General features: G+C 38.3%; 1 protein-coding gene across 1 annotated transcript in view; it reads left to right on the top strand.

Moving 5' to 3' along the window:
- LOC122814241 (cytochrome P450 4B1-like) overlaps window positions 1-22,598 on the top strand; it is a 450,417-nt gene that overhangs the window by 289,222 nt on the left and 138,597 nt on the right. The window contains exon 7 of the mRNA XM_044086839.1: window positions 13,972-14,086. Within this exon, the coding sequence (XP_043942774.1) occupies window positions 13,972-14,086 (115 nt within the window). The remainder of the gene's footprint in view (window positions 1-13,971; window positions 14,087-22,598) is intronic.

The following is a 22,598-nucleotide window of genomic DNA, read 5'->3' as shown; positions in this document are numbered from 1 at the left end:
AGGAAGCATTTCAATTCCCCTGAACCAGTTACCGAAGACACAGATTTTGATGAGGGCGAAGGGTCGCCATGGTCAGCTCCTCAGGATGTTTAATTTGGAAACATACTTGGGATCCTGAAACAGAGAGGTGGTTGGTCCAGAAACCTTTTGTCTGAGGAGTCTGTACTACTGGAGGCTTTTGGTATCAGCCCATCTACTACCTGGGTGGTCCCACCCGCTGATTAGCTCCTGGAATTGCTCTCACAGCAGGCAGGAAAGGAATCTAACTCCATTGAGCCCATTCCCAATAAGTCACACAAGATTAAGACCCTTCCAGAGTCTAAACAGGTTTGGTCAAAAGGTCCTCCTGTTGATGCCATGGTCATGATGGCCACTAGAAAGGAACTTGTTGATGAAAGTACTTTTGTCAATCCTCCTTACAAGGAATCATGAGTGATGGACAGATTTTGGAAATGTGTTTATGCTTCAGCAATCTTTGCCTTAAGGTCTCTGAACTACTTGGCACATTTTACTAGACTTCAGAGGGATCTGATTAAGGAACTTTCAGGTACCCTCAACATAATCATGTCTGAAGAGGTGAAAGATTCCTTTACTTCTCAGCTGGCAACCCTACAATCGATTTCCAACTTGTCCAAGAGGCTTATTTCTAATGTAGCAGAAGGAACCTCAAGGGCAGTGGTTCTGGCATAGCGGTTAAAAGACACTCCTGGATGTGTATGTGTGATTTTGCTGAGCCTTATAAGTCTATGTTCATCATTGCTCTCTTTGATAGCACCTCTCTTTTTGGCCCCATAGTAAAAGATAACTTGTCTAGATGTGAGAAGGATGGAAAAATCCTTTTTGCTGTGGGTGTACATTTTTCCACTACCTAAAATCCTTTTCAGGTGAATCATCGAGGTGTTGGAAAGATGTGGGTCAAGAAATCACAAGGAACTTCTTGGGACATACATGGAGGGTCTTCCCCCAGAGGTAGAGGGGGAAATTCAAATTGTAGATGCTGCCCTCATGGCAGAGGAGCAATATCAACAGTCCAGAGATTCTTTCTTTGGCAAACTCTTCCAGTGCTCCTGAAAGGAGGAGAGCCATCCCCCTCTGGAGACAATCGAAGGTCACTTGTCCCTGCTCAGGAGAGCCTGACTAGAAATAACAAAAGATACTTAAGTGCAGAAGATTGTATCCAGAGGATATATAATTCCATTTTTCCCTTTTTCCTCTAAATTCCAAGAAAATCCCTGATGTTCCACCCAGTCAGATGGAACAAGCAGCCATTCAGATACAAAAGCTGCTAAACAAAAGAGTCATCCAAGAGGTCCTCAAACCAGAAAGGATCTGGAACTTACTCAGGATTCTTTTAGTGTCAAAGAAAACAGGGGACTCGAGACCATTTCTGGATCTCTGCGGTCTGAACAACTTTGTTCAGAAGACAAAGTTCAGAATGGTCATGGTTCAAACAATTCTTCCATTTCTGGGAAAAGATGACTGGATGTGCTCAGTATATCTCCAGGATGAGTACTATCATATAAAAATGAACAGGTGGTCCAGGAAATTCTTAAGCTTCTGGCTAGGAGCCAGTCATTACCAGTTCAGAAAACTGCCCTTTGGTCTCACCACATCCCCCAAGGTGTGGAACAAATGTATAGCAGTGGTAGCGGCTCACTTGAGACTGCACAGATTCCGGGTGTTTTCTTAGATGCCTGATTCATCTCCACCTCAACCAGGCATCAACTCATGATGGCAAGAGAAAAAATAATCCAGATTTGTACACTGTTAGGCATAACCATAAATTTGAAAAAGTCACATCTTCAGCCATCTCAAACTATGGAGTTCATAGTGGTGGTACTCAACACAAGGTCAACAATAGCTTCTCTTCCCCTTTCCAGAGTTCAAACTATAACATCACAAGTCAACAAGATATTTTGCAGTACCACAGTGCCCCCTTGTCTGGTCTTACAAGCACTAGGACTGATGGCAGCAGCAATATCCTTCATTCTGCTGGTGAGATTTCACAAGAGGATTCTTCAATCGATGTTGGCATCTCAGTGGTTGATACTTCAGCTTCCTCTATCCAACCCCATATGAATCACCAACTTATGCAAAAAAGATCTCATATGCTGGACTCAATCATTACAAGGCTGTCTATTTGTCCCTTCTGAGCCCAATGCCATAGTGACCACAGATGCTTGCCAGCTGGGATCGGGTGGGCCATTACTTGGGAAAGATAGTCCAAGGCATGTGATTCTCAAAGAGGCCAATTAGCATATCAACTTTCTGTTGTTGAGAGCAGTGCTTTTAGCATTGCAAGCTTTTCAGGATGCTCTCCCATTGGAATGATGGCAGTAAAAACAGACAATATATCAAGTGGTTTGGTATATCAACAAACAAGGAGGAACCAGATCATACCCCCTATGTCAAGAAAAACTACGAGTGTGGCAATGGGCAGTCTCTTCCAACTGCTTTCTCTTAGCAATACACATTCCAAAGAAGACCAACATTCTAGCAGACAAACTGAGCAGGTGCATTTTGTTACCTCACAAATGGTATGTCAACCAGAAAGTAGCAGGCATGATTTTCCACAAGTGGGGCCAGCCTTACTGCGATCTTTTTGCATTTCCCCTAAACAACAACTGCAGCAACTACTTTGCTCTCATCAACCCACAGGGGGAGTCACTGAGGGATACTCTTCTCCACAGTTGACCCCCCCCCCCCCAGGTTACTCTATGCTTATCCATCGATCCCTCTGATATCAAGGGAAAACAGCTCCTGTACTTTACAAAAAAAAAAAAAAAAGCACCAAAACAGGCATGTCCAAGGGTGAGCTTCCCATGATTTCTCCTGTTCACCTGGTGAATCTGGGCATACTGGTGAAATGCAGCAATTGCCTCATGTACACAGACAACCCTCTCCTCCTACCACCCAACACTACAACCTGCACTTACATAGCCAAAATGGAAGCAAAGCTCTCTCCACCCAAGATTGTGCTAGACAGTCAAGAGGAGAAGGTTAACACCCACACTACACCTCAAGCAACACATAGCCTTTCTAAACCCACACCACCAACACCCACATATAGCAATACTAAATCCACAAGCAACAAGGCCCTCTGAAGCTGAAACACAAACAAACACCAATCACAACCAAAGTGTCACATAGTTCACAACACCAGTGTGCCACCCAGCAACAGACCCTAAGGCAAGACAATGTACCTAACACTTTAGTCATAGGTGACTCTATAGTCCGGCACACTGATGTCCCTCTCACCAGGTTGAGCAAGGAGAAAATTACAGTCAGCTGCCTGTTGGGTGCCAGGATCTGCCACATAATGCATGCACTCAAGTCACTCCACAACAAGTATAAATATGACTCTGTCATTGTCCATGTTGGAGTGAATGACTTGAGATGTACCTCCCTGGACTACATGAAAAGAGACATGGAAGAGCTCTCGGATCATGTGGCCCAGGCAGGTATGACCCTAGCCCTGACTAGCATCCTGCCTTCGCCCAGAATGATACCACAATATAAGGACAATGGATGTCTGCCTGGGATGACATGATTGACAGACCACGATGCTTTGCCAGAGATAGTCTGCACCTGTCGCTCCTGGGATTTAGGTTACTGGCTAAAGCTCTTGCCACCCCTATAGTGCCTTTTTTAGGCAAAGTTCAAAGGACAAAACCACCACCATAACAGGTACAAGCATGCAAAATCTGAAGGTAATGCTACTCAATATTAGAAGTCTAAACCTCAAAATGCACTCTCTTGAAGCACTCCTAAAAATGGAGAACATCGATATCTGTGCAGTAACTGAGACCTGGTTCAAGGCTCCAGAGAGCACCCCTGCAATACCAGGCTACAACTCTTACCAAACTTTTCGGCCACCAAACCAGGACTGAAACACTAAAGGTGGAGGAGTGTCAGTATTCACCAAGGATATTCACACCACCAGGCTAGTTGCCCAACACAATGAGTCTGAAATTCTCCAGGTGCAACTAACACTAGGTAAGACTCCAATCCAAATTGTAGCTTGTTACAGATCCCCCACCATACCCCAAGATTCTCACTACACCTTTCTAAACATACTGGAAAATATTAAGATAGAACCAAACACCCTAATACTGGGTGATTTTAACTACCCTGCCATTAACTGGGAAAACTACTCATGTACCAACAACTTTGTCCAACGGTTCTTGGAATTCATAAATTCCAATGCCCTGGATCAAATAATCCATAGTCCCACCAGGGGCTCCAATATCCTCGACCTGGTCATTACCAACATGGGAAATCGATGCTCCACACCTATGGTCACCCCCTCGTTAGTCAGGTCAGACCATAAGCTAATCACCCTTAACATCCACATCCCACCCCCACCCCCCAGTAAGGAAACCTCCATAAAAAACTTCTCCAAAGCCAACTTCGTGCTACTCAATCAGAAGTGACAAACGTCATGACACCCATGCAGATGGGAACTGAAAGTTCAACTGCTGAATCCTACACTAAGGCACTGTACGAGCACATCCACTCATGCATGAATCGTGCCATCCCAAATAGAACCAAAATGCTCTCATCCAAAAAAGGAAGCCAATCTGGTGGTCCCCTGCCATAAACAAACTTTACAACAAAAGGAAGAAACTGTTGCAGAAAAGAGGAAAATCCTAGGATGCAAAAAACTCCCTTACCAGCCTCAGTAAGAAACTGAGATCCCTCATAAAATCCTCCAAAGCTAGTTACGAAAATAAAATTGCCAAAAATTCCAAAGACAACCACAAGGCATTCTATAACTATGTCAAGAATCTAAATGGCTTTGCTCAGATCTGCTTTGAGCTAAAACAGAATGGCATTAAATATACTGATCCCAAGGATATTGCCAATATCCTGGCAGATCGATTCAGTGCCAACTTCACCCCATTCTCACCCCCTAAATGGCCCATCTCAATACCGTAAGATTGCCAAATTCCGGTAATAACGGCCACACATGTAAAAAACGCACTCTCCATAGCTAAGAATACAGCATCCATGGGACCAGATGACATCCCAGGCTGAACATGAACTACAATATGAACTGGCATCTCACCTAAGTGTCATGTTTATCCCACTCCACAAGGGGGGATCCGCCTTGGATCCTGGAAACTACCATCCCATCAGTCTGACAAGCCTTATCTGCAAGGCCATGGAGCATATTATCATGGAACTTATAAACAAAGACATTGGCAACCTTCAAACACTGGACCCCACCCAGTTTGGGTTCATGAAGGGCCGATCTTGTCTCCTGAACCTGATTGCCTTCTTTGAATTAGTCTCCAGAGCCATGGACAAGGGTAAGGTGGTTCACACAGCCTATCTAGACCTTGCCAAGGCCTTTGACATCATCCCCCACTCTGGAATCATAGATAAATGTACTAAGCTGGGCATTAATCCCTACATCACCCAATGGGTTGCTAATTGGCTTACTGATAGAACCCACACTATAAAAGTAGCTGACTACAAATCCAGCTCCAGACAAGTGACAAGTGGAGTACCTCAGGGTTCAGTCCTGGGACCACTCTTGTTTGGCACCTACTTCTCTGAAGTACAGGCCAACACTAATGGACTCTGGCTAACAAAGTTCGCAGATGACTGCAAACTGAGAGCCATTATTGAATCCCCAAATGATGTGGATACTCTACAAAAGGGCCTTACAGAAACAGATGCTTGGTGCCAGAGCCATGGGCTCAAGCTCAATGCCAAGAAATGTATAGTTATCCCCTTTGGGAAAAAACATGTATCTGTGAATTACTATATAGGTGGCAGTACACTAAATACCAAAAGTGTGATAAGAGACTTAGGGACACAGGTGGACAGTGGTCTCACCTTCAATAACCACATCGCCACAAAAGTCAGGAAATCCTTCTATGTGGCACAGCTCATCACTAAGGGCTTTTCATCCAGAAAAAAGGAGGTCATTATCCCACTGTACTCATCCCTCATTAGTCCCATTATAGAATACAACGCCCCGTTTGGTATGTACCTCTCAAGACATCTGCCGCAACTGGAAAGGCTGCAGAAATACCTCACTAAAAGAATCACAGGCCTAAAGCAGATGTCCTATGCTGACTCCTTAAAAAACTCCAGCTATACTCTGTTGCATATCGTCTACTCAGAGATGATCTCTGCTTAACATACAAGGCCATGTCAAACCCAGAGCTGTTGGACATGCTACACTTAAAGAAATCCCAATCCCTCAAAGCCACATGCTCCATGGATCTAAACCTTGTCATCACAATAAACAAAACATGCTGGAGGGATAGGTTCCTGACCCAGAGACTACCCAGACTCTGGAATAGATTGCTCATATATGTCAAGCGGAGTGCCTCTTTGACCCTCTTCAAAAAGAACCTTGACGATTGGATGGGAGAAAGGAAATTCACCCCGGGGATCACGTCAGTCACCCTGTTAGACAGGGGTCCAGGGAAGTAAATTGTGTGGGAATAAATAGCCAGGGAATTGTTATGGCTAGACTTGTATAGGCCCTAGGGCTGATAGCCTAGTACCAACCTATGAACCTATGAACAATTCCTTCAGAAAACTGCCAGGTTGAAGAGCAAGATCATTCTCATTGCTCCCTTTTGGCCTCAACAAATTTGGTTCCCCTTTCTGTGGCCTCATTTGGTACATCAAACCTAGATTCTGAATCTAGTTCCAGACCTTTTATCTCACCCTACAGAAATGTTTCATGCAGGTCTTCCAAAGCTCTAGCTGACTGCTTGGTTTCTCCATATCTAGTAATTTCCAGACAACCTATGCTCTCTCCCCCAGTTAAGTGAATTCTACTATCTTGCCTCAAACCACCTACAAGGAAAACTTATGCTGGCAAATGAAAAAGATTTGTACATTTGACATTTCAAAATCATGTTGATCCATTTTCTGCACTGACTTATATTGCCCTGGAGTTTTTGTTGTTGCTATTTGATCAAGGAGCCAGTTCTTCCACATTAAATGTTCAATTAACAGCGATTTCCAGTTACTGTGTTGGTCTTGACAGCTATTCCCTTGCTTCACATACACTTTGTAAGACCTTTTTATGAGGAACCCTTCTGTTGAAACCCCAGTTAAATATCTTACTCCACCATGGACTTAACTCTGGTACATCAAGCTTTGGTCCTTCCACCCTTTGAACATGCAAATACTTGCAATCTAAAATTTCTGTCTTGGAAGACTTTGTTTTTTGTGGCCATTACCTTTGCCAGATGAATTTCAGAAATTCAGGCTTTGTCGGTAAAACCTCCATACCTAAGTTTTCATAAAGACAGAGTTGGATTACTGCCTAATGCATCCTTTTTTGCCTAAATTGGTTTCAGAATCCAGCATCACCCAGCCTATGAACCTACCAATTTTCTTCCCAAATTATACAAACAAAGGCAAATATTTGTTGCATTCACTAGATGTGCATAGGCAATTGCATTTCTGTTCACACAGAGCAAAGGACTTCAGAAAGTCAGATCAGTTATTTGTTTACTTTGCGGAAATGAAAGCCAGCATCTAGCGTTTCACTAGCCAAATGACTCACTAATTGCATTTCCTTCATTTACGATAAATTTGCCTTTAACTAAGCAATTGTGGGCTCATTCTACAAGATCGATAGCAGCTTCCTCAGTCTTTCATTCAAGAGCCTTCATGGATGATATTTGTACAGCATCAACTTGGGCCTCATGTCACACCTTCAACTCTCATTACAAGCTAGACTTAGTTTCTAGAAGTATAGCATCATTTTGCTCAGTGATGCTCAGGAATATTCTTCCTTGAAGCCACTCTGGGATTATAGTACCTGGGACTCTGTCCTATCAGTTGAGAACAGAATGAAAATTGACATCAGATAAAGAAGTTATGTATTTACCATAACGTTCCATCTGTGTTGTCCATTTTAATTTCTCCTCAACTCCCATCCACCAAACCCCATCCAATGTTGTCTGAAGACCAAGTAGATAGACTCACTTTTGGGGTCTTTCTCTTGCTTTGTATGAGTCCAGGTATAGCTATGGATTTCCATTATCTGCTATATTTCTGCTTGAATTTTTTTCTGTATGAATAAAGTGTTAGTCTTTTGCTATAATCTGCAAACAAGATCTGAGGTAATTGGGGGGTGCATTTTGGGTAAGGGAGAAGCTCAAAAGAGTTCAAGGTTGCCATGAGCTTTTACAATGGCTGAGTCAGATCAGAGGGCTCGGAGCCTAACCCATCATTTGAGGAGAAATGAAAATGGACAACATAGATGGAACTTTCTGGTAAGTAACTTCTCTTTACCGTGTGTGTGTGTGTGTGTGTGTGTGTGTGTGTGTGTGTGTGTGTGTGTGTGTGTGTGTGTGTGTGTGTGTGTGTGTGTGTGTATGTGTGTGTGTGTGTTTTTGACATAGCATAAATGTAATAGGATATCTAAAATACTAAACAGACATTAATGGTCATTACTTACTAGAAGCATTTACAGGAATTATTGGCATGGAGGAAGAACAGCTAGTGTTACTGATTTACCCAAGGCAGGGCAATGCAAACAAGAATACCAATAAAAATCAAATAAGTAAGACAAAGAGAATTATGTTTAGAGGCGGAGCCTAGATAGCCAACTGAGAGCAATGAATTTTGAGAACTCTATAAACTAGTATAATAATACAGGAAAATTTATTATTTTCAAGTTTAAAATGTCAGAAATTTGTATATAAACTACTAAACTACATAAATATCAATTTTGTTGGAGATATACAAAAATGTTCCTATCAAGTAACTTGGAGATATATTGCCTCATTGAATATGAACAACTCAAGGAATTCTTTTCCAGATGCTGCTTTGAAAAAAGAACTGCAATTGATGCCATCTACCTTACAGGAATTATCTTTGAATATGGATGGCTTTAAAAATGACTTAGAAAATCCCAAATTAAATTCTCAAAAACAGACTGATACTCTTAATGAACTATTACAGCAACACTATATGAAAATAACAAATATAGAGACTTCTCTAAATGACATTGAAGGGAGACTCAAAGAGGAAGAATTCCAAAAAGAATTTCTGCTTAAACAGAATACATGGCTGCTTAACAATATAGATGACTTAGAAAACAGGGAAAGGAGAAACAACATAAGGATCTTTGGTCTGCCTGAAAACACTGAAGGAGAAGACATTATTTCATTCTTAACCTGGATTTCTGAAATTTTAGACTTGAAATAGGGACTTTCATTTGGAATTGAAAGGGCGCATAGAGCACGGAGGAAACCTGCTTCTAACTCAACAAATACCCCACCTAGATCCATAGTTATAACATTCCTTTCATTTCTGGACAAGGAACTAATATTAAAATCTGCTTGGAGAAAATCACCCTTAAAATACAATCAAAGACTGATAAGGTTTGACAATAATTATTCTTCCAGAATATTAGAACAAAGGAAAAAAGTCTGGCCAATAATAAAACTGTTTAAGCAAAACAACATGAAAGCACAGTTTGCCTTTCCAGCCAAGATAAAAATACTTTTTGCCAATGAGATGAGAACCTTTAATGACTTAGAAGATGCTACTATATTCATCAAAAACAACAACATGGTGTCTATCCCAGAAAAAATGGAATGGATGGCCCCTACTTTTAAAAGAATAAAAGAAACAAATCCTTGGACTGATGCTAGAAAGAAGAAATGAAAACTGATTCCAAGATAGCTGTCTCAAAATAACTCTTACAACTACATCTCTCAAAAATCAACTGATATGGTACATCACTTTTCATCTGTTTTTATTTTAAAAAAGGAGGGTTTCTTAAACAACTGAGAAACAGTAATGATTTATTCAGAATGTTCAAAGAGTCCAATAATTCTTCACAAACAAAGGTCGGTCAAGATGGGTTACTATTTACGTTATATATCAGCCAAACAAAGCAACATATAATACAAACATAGACATTTCTATTTCCCTACTTGAATGCAATGAATACTTATCTTGTTCATTTTTCATTGATTTTACTTATAATAATTTAAGTAATTAATTAACTAATTCAGCAGAGTACCATTCATCAGAGTTCAGACTCAAATGTAACAATTTAACATCTTATATAATAGCAGTAACAATAGAGTGTTTTGAAAAAAAAATGCTGTCATGGAGACTAATGCCTTCTTCAGTTAAAGTATGGCTTAGAAATGTCATGTATATCCTGGTTAAATAATAGTAACAAGCTCTTAGTACAAATGTTATCATTATTCTGTCTAAATATAGTTAATATCAATTATGGTAGGTATCACAGCTACGAGTGCTGTTTGATCAATCCTGATATGGTGTGCATGGATGCAGCTGTGTCTGGCAGGTAGTACAAATGTTATTATTATTCTGTCTAAAAATAGTTAATATCAATTATGGCATGTATCATAGCCTCGAGTGCTGTTTGATCAATCCTGATATGGTGTGCGTGGATGCAGCTGTGTCTGGCAGCTGTTGTATGTTGCTGTTTTCATCTCTTGGAAGCTGTGGGTTGTGGCTTATGATCAAGGTTTACTGAGGATTGTGTATTAGGAAGAGACATTTGGTGTTTTAGCCTGGATCCAGAGGAAGGGGTGGATAAAACTGTGATTTGGGATATTTTGGAAGAGAAGAGTTTGTTTATACATCTGCTGAGTGAGAGGTCGGAAGGCTGGAAGAATGTGTTATCTCTGGTGGCTTGTTGGGATTTTTTTTTTTTAATCTGTTTGCTCTCCATTCTTTTCCTGGCTGCTGCCTCGCTGAAAGGGAGGAAAATTAGGCTTGAAGTTGCAGTGAAGTGAAGCTTTGCTTCAGGTGCATTGCGAGCCTCTGGTATGCAGTACACAGACACACTAACAGAAACAGATGCTCCCAGGTTGCTATGGTAATGGAGACAGAGTGATGATAATGCTTAAAGGCTCTGAGGAGCCTCCGAGATGATTCTTGGCAATGAAGTGTTTGGTTTAAAAAAAAAAAAAAAAATATATATATATATATATATATATAAAATAAAAGGGCTGTTTTAAACCACATGTACACATATTGATGGTCTCCCAACACTTCGTTTAGCTCATTAAGTTGATTCTTGATAAAAAAAAAACATAATAATAAGCGCAACTTTATATTTAACATGTATTTTGGTCCAAACTCATTATGGACTTAGATAAGAGTGGAAGTCTAAGTCAGTGTGAAAGACTAAGAGCACTTGGTTTTGTGCAGTACCCTTTGCAGTGGTCTGGGAGGTAAGCTTGCTCGGACGCATTGGGCATATGGGGATAGGTGATCCTAGGGGTGTTTGGGGTTGCCGGGAAGTGCTAGGGAGTCATCAAATTTCCTTCATGGAAATATTTGTGATAATGGAAGGGGTGTTGAGTGGTTCACTGGCAGAGTGGTCACTGCATGGAACAGGCTGGTAAAATGGAACAGGACAGATATTGGTTTGGATATTTTAAGAACAGCCTGGAAACACACTACATGAACTAGTGAATGGTATTCTGGAAAAACTGGAAGGGCATTGCTGCTCATACTTGAATTACTGATATGTGTGTATGTAAGGATGGAACTATACTTTTAACAAATAAGAAACTAGAAGGGTCTCATAATTTAAAGTCTATGGACTGTATAAACATGCTTGGAAGGAGATAATAATAAGAATAAGCATTACAGCTTGTAGTCTCTAGAATAACTAAGCAACAGCCCAAAAAAAAAAAAAAACACACACACACACACACACACACACACACAAAATAGTTATGTAATGTATGATTTTAGTAAATCTAGACATAAAATATATAATCGTCATATAAGATGAAGCAGTCTGCTGAATTTAAGGTTTTAATAACATGGGCTTGTGTATAATAACACTACTGTCTTAATTTGTCATAAATGACATACACTACATTGAACATCAAGGGGAAGCATGATGATTTTCTTATATAAGTAAATATGCATAACAAGTCATGAAATTGCATTAACTTGAATTGTAGTTTTTGTAACCCATATTGACCATATATAATACTTAAGCGGTTACCAAGGTAATTTATGCTTTATATATGACATCAAACTGACAAAGTTGTTCATGAGAAACAATAGAAGCCTGAACTTGAAATGCCACAGAATGTAACAATCATATTCTGAACAAATAGTATTAAATTGACAATAGATACTCAGTTTAATAACATGGGCTTGTGTATAACAACACTACTGTTTTAACTTCTCATAAAAGACATATACTATATTGCACATCAAGGGGAAGCATGATGATTTTCTCATATAAGCAAATGTGCATAACAAGTCATTAACACAAACTATCCATATTACCTTTTTAGGTACCCAAACCCATAGTTTAAATTTTTACTAATATCTACTTAACCCCAAACTCACTCCCTGTTATATCCTGAATAGTCATCATGTCTACCAAACCTCTTTCACTTCTAACTCAAATACTACTACTTATTACCATATCTTACCTAACCTATCTCACCCAACCTCTCAGTGCAAATCACCCACTCCCATTTCATACAACTAACCCATCTCATGTTTGTGGAACATGAACAATGCAACTTAGTATGAAACATTTTGGATTGAATACTTACAGAACTTGAATATAAGGTACTGAATAGACATTTGTCATTCATTCCTGCCCAAATGGCTGATTTACCTAAAACTTTATTAGACTTTAGACTGTTTATATGTAATTTGCCTTTGAAAGCCATTTTAAAGATCAAGAATTTAGTGATGCCACTTGTCTTTTTAGAAAGCCTAGTCCTTTTATACCTGCAACTAATCCTGCTTTTGAAATTTTTCTCAAATTGTGTAAAGAAGATGTCTAGAACTATTTTTTGGTAACAGAAAATGTAAAAAGTTTGTGAATCTATTGATGAAAAATTGTGTCTCAGTAATTTACATAATGACAATACTATAGTTATTCGCCCAGCCGATGAAGGTGGGTCAACAGTTATTATGAATAGGGCCTACTAATTTGATACTATTAGGGACATGTTGAGTGATTCTAACACTTATAAGAAAATGGATGTGGTTGCAATAGAAGCAATGAAATCAAGAATGCAGAAAGCACTTATGGAAACATTGCAGATGGGTATTATTTCCAAGGAAATGTTTCAATATTTTCTGATTGAACAACAACTAGTTCCATATTTACATGAGTTACCTAAAGTACATAAGGACCCATGAACCCCTACATTTAGACCTATTGTTTGGGCCCCTGTCTGGTTAACAGAATCTCGTTCCATATATATATATATATATATATATATATATATATATATATATATATATTGAAAAACAATTAAGACCTATATTAGACAAATATGACTTAGTATTAAAAAACAGCAAACAATTTCTTGAACAGCTTTATATGTATTTGAATTCTACAGAGTTTTGTGATTTTGATTTTTTTTTACCATGGATGTTGTATCTCTATTCACCATGATTCCCAATTCAGAGGGTATAGAAATGATGAAAGCATTTGTTTTAAGAAATAGTGAATATAGTGCACAGCACCTTGACCTTATATGTTTTTTACTAGAAATGACTTTAGAACACAGTGTGTTTATTTTTGAGCATCATTATTATTTGCAACTGGCTGGCGTAGCTATGGGCAATCCTTGTGCCAATAGCTATGCCAACCTTAAAATGGCAGAATGGGAATTTCAATTTATTAAATGCCTAATAGGGAAGAATATAATATTCTTTCATCATTTTGTAGACAATCGTTTCCTTTTATGGAAAGGAACTGAGGCAGAACTTTTACAGTTCTTTGATTATGTGAACACAAGGGTCAGTTTCCTGAAGTTTACTTTTGAATACTCTTATGAGATTTCACATTACTTGGATGTACAAATTAAGAGGGATAAAGAAGATGGCAGTATTTCTACAAATATTAAATAGGAAAGAATATTATCTACCTTCTTACCTGCATAGAGATAGTATGCATCCGGGACATATATTCCTTAATGTTATGAAAGGACAAATGTTATGTGTTTCAAGGCTAATAGTTGATTATACAGATTTTGAAGAGAGCTTGGTAAAACTCACTAAAGATTTTGAACATAGAGGTTATGATAGTACTGAGGTTCATAAAACAAGTGAAGCAATCAGGAAGGTGAGGAAGAATCTTGGTAAACCTTATTTTTCCTTACCTCAGAGAAGAAATGTTTCAAACTATAGATCTAGAGATAGAAAAGTTTGTTCTAATTTAACACACAGTAGTGAAGTCAGTGTCTTTAAGAATATAGTTAGTAAACATTGGCATGTTTTGCAAACTGATGAAAATACAGCTGGAATTCTTAGAACTAAGCCCTCTTTTGTTTACAGGAATAAAAAATCGTTAAGAAGACAGTTATGTTACCCTAAGCATGAAGGGTAAGATATGAACTACATACTAACAGGCACTAAGAGATGTGGTGCTTATAATTTTTGTACTAGTATAAATGAAGATCCGAGCTTTATACATCCTGACTCTGGGTATAAGTCCATGTTTAATGTTAAAGCAGATTGAAACACCAAAAATATAGTATATTTAGCTAAGTGTATGACATGTAGAAAATTTTATGTTGAGAAGACCAACAGAAGTGTCCATGAACGGATAAGAGACCATTTATACTGTATTAGTAAAAGATTAGAGTATAGTGCACTTGCTAAACATGTAGCACAGCATAAATTTGCCTTTCAGGTATTGGAGATCACCAGGACTGATATGAGACTAGGTGATATTATTAATAATACTGAACGCAATGAAACTAGATGGATTCTTAGGCTCAGAGCGCATTAAGGCTCCGGTCTAAATTATGTAGCCCCCCTGAAACCAGAATTAAAGAACAGGGGTTTGAGAAAGTAATTTATATAATATTTATACTACATTCGTTAATATAACATATAAATATATCTAGATTTTCAGGTTATTCAGTGTATAGTTAGATTTTTTAATAGTTTTTATGTATCTTGTTCATACACATGTTTCTTAAGAAGGATTTTTTTACTGTGGTTGTCTTTTTAAATAGTTCTTTTCCTTTGCACATTTACTACTTTTTTACATATCACATGAATAATTATTGTTAACTGATGGAGAATTTAAACCTGCGGTTTGTTGGGCTTTTTGTGATCTGAAGAAGCAATTGTTTAAATTGTGAAAGCGCTCATCTCTTTTTTATTAAACTTTTTGACCACATTGGATTTGGAATTTCATCTTTTATCAGCCGTGGAACTGCACTTTGCTTGTTTTTTACCTTTTGACTGTTTTGGTTTTGTGCAGCTTACCGTTGTGAGGTATTTATATTTTCTTGAACATATATAATACTTAAGCAGTTACTAAGGTAACTAATGTTTTATACATGACATCAAACTGACAAAATTGTTCAAGAGAAACAATAGAAGCCTGAACTTAAAATGCCACAGAATGTAACAATCATATTCTGAAAAAATAGTATTAAATTGACAATAGACACTCAGTTTAATAACATGGGCTTGTGTATAATAACACTACTGTTTTAACTTCTCATAAAAGACATACACTATTTTGAACATCAAGGGGAAGCATGATGACTTTCTCATATAAGCAAATGTGCATAACAAGTCATTAACACAAACTATCCATATTACCTTCTTAGGTACCCAAACCCATAGTTTAAATTTTTACTAATATCTACTTAATCCCAAACTCACTCCCCATTATATCCTGAATAGTCATCATGCCTATCAAACCTCTTTCACTTCTAACTCATATACTTCTAAATATTACCATATCTTACCTAACCTATCTCACCCAACCTCTCAGTGCAAATCACCCACTCCCATTTCATACAACTAACCCAGTCTCCATGATGCACACATATACCTCAACTTGCATATCACCCAGTCTCTACCCCTTCCATAATAGTATGCTCTTCACCTACAAACTCTTACCTAACCCCAAAAACTCTACTAACATCTATATTAGCCACATCCCCATAAAGCTTACATCCCAAAGATTACATACCAAGCAACTCAAATCCCTCTTCTGTCATCTCATCTCTATCCTTCTGTCCGGTAATATTCACCCAAACCCTGGCACTTCTTGCCCGCACATCTCAACCTCCCAATCCCATCCTCCTCCCACAACTGGTAAACCCCTCCGTTTCTCAGCTCTAAATGCCCAGAGCATATGCAACAAAATTCTAACCTCCATTCCTGGTTTCTCCATAACCAACCCGATATTCTGTTCATCTCAGAAACCTGGCTCAAACCCCATACAAAAGACTCTGAACTAACACCACCCAGCTTCTCCATTATTAGGAAAGACAGAACACATAAAAAAGGAGCGGAAGTCACTCTCCTCTACTCATCATCCAACTTAGTTACCCCATATACCAAATCTATTCCCGAATTTGGCAAGGCAGAGCTAATTGCAGCCCTACTTCATATAAACAAACATAAACTTATATGCATAGTCTCCCTTTATATCCCTCCTGGAGACAATATCTCAACCCTTGAAGATATTCTCTCCTGGTTCTCTAACATCACTAATGAAACTATAATCCTGGGTGATGTTAATATTAACTGGTCAACAATTCAGTCTCCTACACTCACTTAATATAAACTTGTACAACTTCACTCAGCTTATTAACTCAACAACTATACCTTCCAAGAACTTCCTTACTGGAAGCACTCTGAAGTGGATTCTAGTTTTTCATCTGACCCATTAGGTGACCTCTTCCCCACTTTTGCCCACTGTCTTCCCTCCTCCATATAACTTACTCATACCTACACCTTCACTCGCTGTCTAAAAAACTTTAATCTTAGCACATTCTCAAATGCACTAAAAACAATGAACTAGAACCCACTAAAAACCCTTCCTTTAGAAAATGCTGTTACCTACTTTAAATCAACTTTCCTCAACTTGCTTGACTCCTTTGCCTCTCTGAAAACAAAATGCATATGAAGCAATTCTGTACCTTGGCTAACCAAAAATACCTTACTAGCCATGCGATTCTGGGATTAAGGGTCTATATTAGATCACCAAACCCTTCAAAAAGTTAATGGTGATTGATCAAACTTATGTAAGCGAAAGCTTACAATCTTGAACTGTCAGAATAGCGATTTTTTTCCTAGGGAAAAAAATCGCTGATATAAAATACATACACACAACACAAGCAAACCAAACAAACAGCAATCCAAACACATACACCTAAAATCTGACACCTAACCATACACTAAACTATACACACACCACTAACTATCCACTTACCTTAACCCAAACCCTAACCCTAAGGTCCGTCACGATCACACACTCACCTCACCTGCTCCCTAACCTTAACTCACCTAACCTGCCCTAACCCTTACGTCCACACAATCGCACACATACCTAACCCGCGCCCTAACCCTAACTCACCTAACCCGCCCTAACACTCACATCCACACAATCACACACTTACCTGATCCCGACCTGTAACTTTCCACCACAGCACTGAAAATACTGAAGCAACAGAGATGGACAACCAAATTCTTTCCCTAGGAAAAAAATTGGGTTTCTGTTGCTTTGATATTTTAAGCTTTTGCTTACATAAGGTCTATCAATCACTGTTCACTTTTTTAAGCATTCGGTGATCTAATATAGACCCCAGGATAAAGCCTGGAAACACTACTCCAAAAAATAAAACTATCACCACCCTTAATGAATTTAAAACACTTCGTAACAAAGTAAAAAAACTTATCTCAGACCACAAAGCCTACTTCTTTACACTCCAAACCAACCATAACACCAACCCCAAAAAATTCTGGCATGCAATCTCCTCCATTCTCAACCCTGGCAAAAAAGAAAACCCCTGCCCTGATCCAGATGCCTCTGACTTGGACTTAGCCACCCAATTTAACACTTTCTATATCGATTCCATAAGTAAACTTACATCATCCTTCACTTGCCATTTGGCTTCCCCACCCTTATTTCCACATATCCCTCCCTTCCCTAGCATCTCCTGGTCCCAACCTCCTCCTTTCTCCTTCAACCCTATCCCTACAGCCACAATAAAAAAACTTCTACTAACACTGAAACCCAGCTCCAACACCCCTGATGATATACCCTCATATTTCTTAAAAGTTGCCGCAGAAGGCATATCTCTTCCCATCTGCATTCTTATAAAGCGATCTATTTCTGAATGTCAAATTCCCCAGCTCTGGAAAAAGGCCTTTATTATTCCACTCCATATAGGTGGTAATAACAATAATATCACAAACTTTCGACCTATCACTATCTTATCCTCCATTTCTAAAGTTCTCAAAAAATGCATCCATCTACAACTTCTGCCTTACCTCATAAACAACCAACTTCTAACCCCTACTCAACATGGTTTCAGACCCGGCCACAGCACTACCACAGCACTCCTCTCCTTCCTAGAAACCATTAATAAGGCCCGTGATACTGGCCACATCATGTCCACTCTCCTCCTTGACCTCTCTAAGGCATTCAACATTATGTCTCATAACCATCTTTTCACTAAACTCTCCAAACTACATCTATCCCACTCCTCTGTTAACTGGTTTACCAGTTACCTCTCGAGCAGGCAACAAGCAGTCAGATGGAAAAAAGGCACCTCCCCTTTTCTCAGTACTCCCACAGGTATCCCCCAGGGTTCAATTTTAGCCCCCTTCTATTCAATATATTGATAAACAATTTCTACCAAGCCATCCCAAATGCCAACCTTGTCCAATATGCCGATGATTCAACAATAATCTACTCTGCCTCTTCTATACCCACCCTAGTTAAATTAACCCAAGATGCCTTCTCCTCCACTGAGCAATGGATGATGGACAACCATCTAGCACTCAATTATACTAAAACTAAACTCATGATATTTACTGCTTCCAAAACTACCACCCAAGATAAAACCTCATTCTCAGTCACCAGTCAAAATAATACTCCTCTCAAAATAGTCTCTAATGCTAAACTACTAGGAGTCATGATCGATGACCAGCTAAAGTTTGATAATCATCTACAAGTAAATATCAAAAAAACACACAAAAATAGGTATGCTTTACTGCCACAACTGTTACATCTCTCCCTCCACTAGGCTCATCCTCACCAATACTTACCTTATCCTATCCTTCCTATAGGGTGCCTCTATACTTACTAACCTGCAATCCTTCCTCAAGACTAAACTCTCCTCTTGCTATAATAAAATAAAATTTGTAACCGGTCATAGATCCACTTCCCATCACTGCACTGCCCTACACCAACTGAATTGGCTTGAGCTGTCCAGTTACCTCATCTATATTCAACTTGTCCAAGCACACAAACTTATTTTCACCCCCTCTCTCTGTCCCTTTCTTGCCACCACCTTTAAAATGCACCAGTCAAATAGACTTTTGAGATCTAATTCCCAAAATCAAATTGAACTGCATAAACCTGCCCATCCACCAGATAAAAATCTAATGTCCTTCTCTCTAGCACCCCATTGGAATTCCTTCCCACCTCTCATCCGCACCACCACCAGCCTCTCTTCATTCAAAACCTTACTTCACATATACCTAACTTCACTATGGGAATGCTCTTGCTCTCACTCTACATAATCTCCCTACACTATAGCTACTCTCTATCAGCTACAATTCACAATAGCCTCCCATTATTATGTACCCCTAATACATTCTAGGAATTAACATAACTCCTAGAATGGTACAATTCATTAGCCTAGAAATTAATTACATGAATTAGCATAACTGTTAAAAAATTTAGACTGTTTCTGTTATTGCATTGTGCTAATATGTTAAAATGTTAAAAACTTTGACTGTTTGTAAATATTACTATTATTGCAATGTACGAATATGTGCACTCCACTAATATGTGTTTTTCTATTTGTTCAGTTTTGCTTCATTTGTGCACATTACATTTCTCTAATAACTTACTCTTATGTTAAATCTGTAATTTGTAAATTTCTGGAAATTTTCTCCCCAGGACTTTTTTGAAAAAAGTTTCTTTGTGGCCCAATGGACTATCATGGCAAACAAACTATAAATAAATAAATAAATACATGCTTTAACTTGAATTGTGGTTTTGTAACCCATTTTGACCATACATAATACTTAAGCTGTTACCAAGGTAACTAATGTTTTATACATGACATCAAACTGACAACGTTGTTCAAGGGAAACAACAGAAGCCTAAACTAGGAATGTCACAGAATGTAACAATCACATTCTGAACAAATAGTATTAAATTGACAATAATCATTCAGTTTAACCTTTGCTGATTATACAAAATAGAATGTTGCCATTTAAATCTAAAAACTTTCAGTATATGCCATAAAATGGCAAGTTATACATATGGAAAGGGAATTTGTAATCCTTAATCACAATAAGTGATTTTTTTGTTTTTAACATATAATTTCACTAATTTTATAATAAGCAATGACAGATATGAAAATCCTTATGAGTAGAAAATGGGGGGGAAGATGGATGCACTGAAAAAATTAAAATGCACTAACTTTCATCAATGTTCATATAAAACAAACTTGATGCTTTAAGTAAGTTAGCAACAAACAAAGTGATTACTTAAATGCTGGCAAACAATGAAATATAACTTCTGATATATCTAGTAAAATACAATATATTGTAAACATTAGGTATAAATATTATTACCATCTATTTATATTAAGTAATAAGTTTTTAATGACTTCATCAGTGAGGGTGAGTATGTTAAATAACTGTGTGCTATAATCTTTTACTGAGGTTTTATATATGATACATCCTACTTTACTATGATTGGATTGCTTGTCATCTATCTTTCATGTAAATATTAATTGCTAATACAATAAGCAGACATTTATATTGTATTAGAATTCTGTCTAATCTACAATAGTACTATATTTGTTCAAAATAATATAAATATTGCTTATTCCTATTACAAGTATTCTCCATAAGATAATAAAATTTATGGAGCTCAGATGTTCTGGATTGTCAAGGTATGAGAGATAATCTTATGGATTTAGGTTTATCCATCAGATTAGGAATGATTTTCATTCCATGGCTAGTGTGGATCCTAGTTTTGTTAGCATTTATTAATTTAAATTTGTTATTTTACAAAGACATTTTTAGTATGCCTGAACAAAACATTACGTTACTGGTAAACACTTAAAGTATAAAACTGATAATTTCCTTTAAAAGCTCAAACATATACTTTATACTTATCAGAGGAAAATGTTTAGTAGTCACAATAAAAGAAAAAATATACAGTCTAAATAACCTTAGATGGATTTATTATCTTTAAATACCAATGGCTTAAACAATCCTAGCAAGAGATCAAATCTACTGAAATATTTAAAACTGAACAATGTACAAATTGTCTTCCTTCAAGAAACTCATTTCAAAACAAATGACAATTACAAACAGAATCCTAAGGAATATATAATATTGGCGCAATCCACTTATAAGACAAAGGGGGTAACAATTTTATGGAAAACAAATGTGATTAACCCAGAAATCATTTATAAGTATGAAGATAAAGAAGGCCTTATGGCATTAGTAATATTTAAATATAATAGAATATGGACCCTAGCCAATCTATACTGGTTCCCAGGCATTAGAACAGGAACTGTTAGAAAACACTTGGATTTCATTACCAATAATTATAAAGACAACTTAATATTAGGAGGAGATTTTAACTGTATATTTGATATTTCTGAAAATACAAATAAAAGACCGCTGCGTACATCTTAGGTTCATAGGTAGGTACTAGGCTTTCTGCCCGAAGGCATTTATAAGCCTAGCCGGAATGTGTTGGCTTTCACTGCCACCTTAGATTAGTTCCCTGTGCCTCTGTCCAGCAAAGCCATTGAAGTGATCCCTGGGGTAAACTTTCTGTTTCTCATCCACTCGTCAATGTTTCTCTTGAAGAGGGTTAGTGAGGAGCTCTGCCTAATGTAGACTGGAATTTTGTTCAAGAGCATGGGAAGTCTCTGGGACAGGAATCTATCCCTCCAGCGCATCCTATTTATTGTTGTGGTGAGGTTTAGATCCCTGGAGCATGTGGCTCAAGGGGATATGGTTTTCTTTAGGTGGAGCATGTCCATCAATTCTGCGTTGGACATGGCTTTGTATGTCAGGCAGAGATCACCTCTGAGTAGGCGGTATGCAACTGAGTACAGCTGGAGTTTCTTCAGTCGAGCTGCATAGAGCATCTGCTTGAAGCCAGTGATCCTCTTGGTGAGGTACTTCTGTGGTCTTTCCAGTTGTTGCAGGTGTCTTGTAAGGTACATCCAAAATGGGGTATTGTACTCTATTATGGGTCTGATGAGTGATGTGTAGGGGGGTCCAATGACCTCTTTCAATCTGGATGCAAACCCTTTTGTGATTAGGTGAGCCACATACAAAGATTTTCTAACCACTTTGGCAATGTGATTATCAAAGGAGAGTTTACTATCTACTTGGGTCCCCAGATCCCTTATTACGTCTTCCGTATTTAGGGGGCTACCACATATGTGATAGTTTGTGGGTACTTTTTTTTTGCAAAGGGGATGACTATGCACTTTTTGGCATTTAGCTTGAGGCCATGGGTTGACACCAGGTATCTGTCTCAGTGAGACCCTTTTGGTGGATGTCTGTGTCAGTCAGAGAGTCAATTATAGCCCCTAGTTTGCAGTCATCTGCAA

The sequence above is a fragment of the Protopterus annectens genome, chromosome 10.part0 (genome assembly GCF_019279795.1).
Source record: "Protopterus annectens isolate FY-2018-M chromosome 10.part0, PAN1.0, whole genome shotgun sequence".
NCBI lineage: Eukaryota > Metazoa > Chordata > Ceratodontiformes > Protopteridae > Protopterus > Protopterus annectens.
This window is presented reverse-complemented; position numbering and strand designations above follow the sequence as displayed.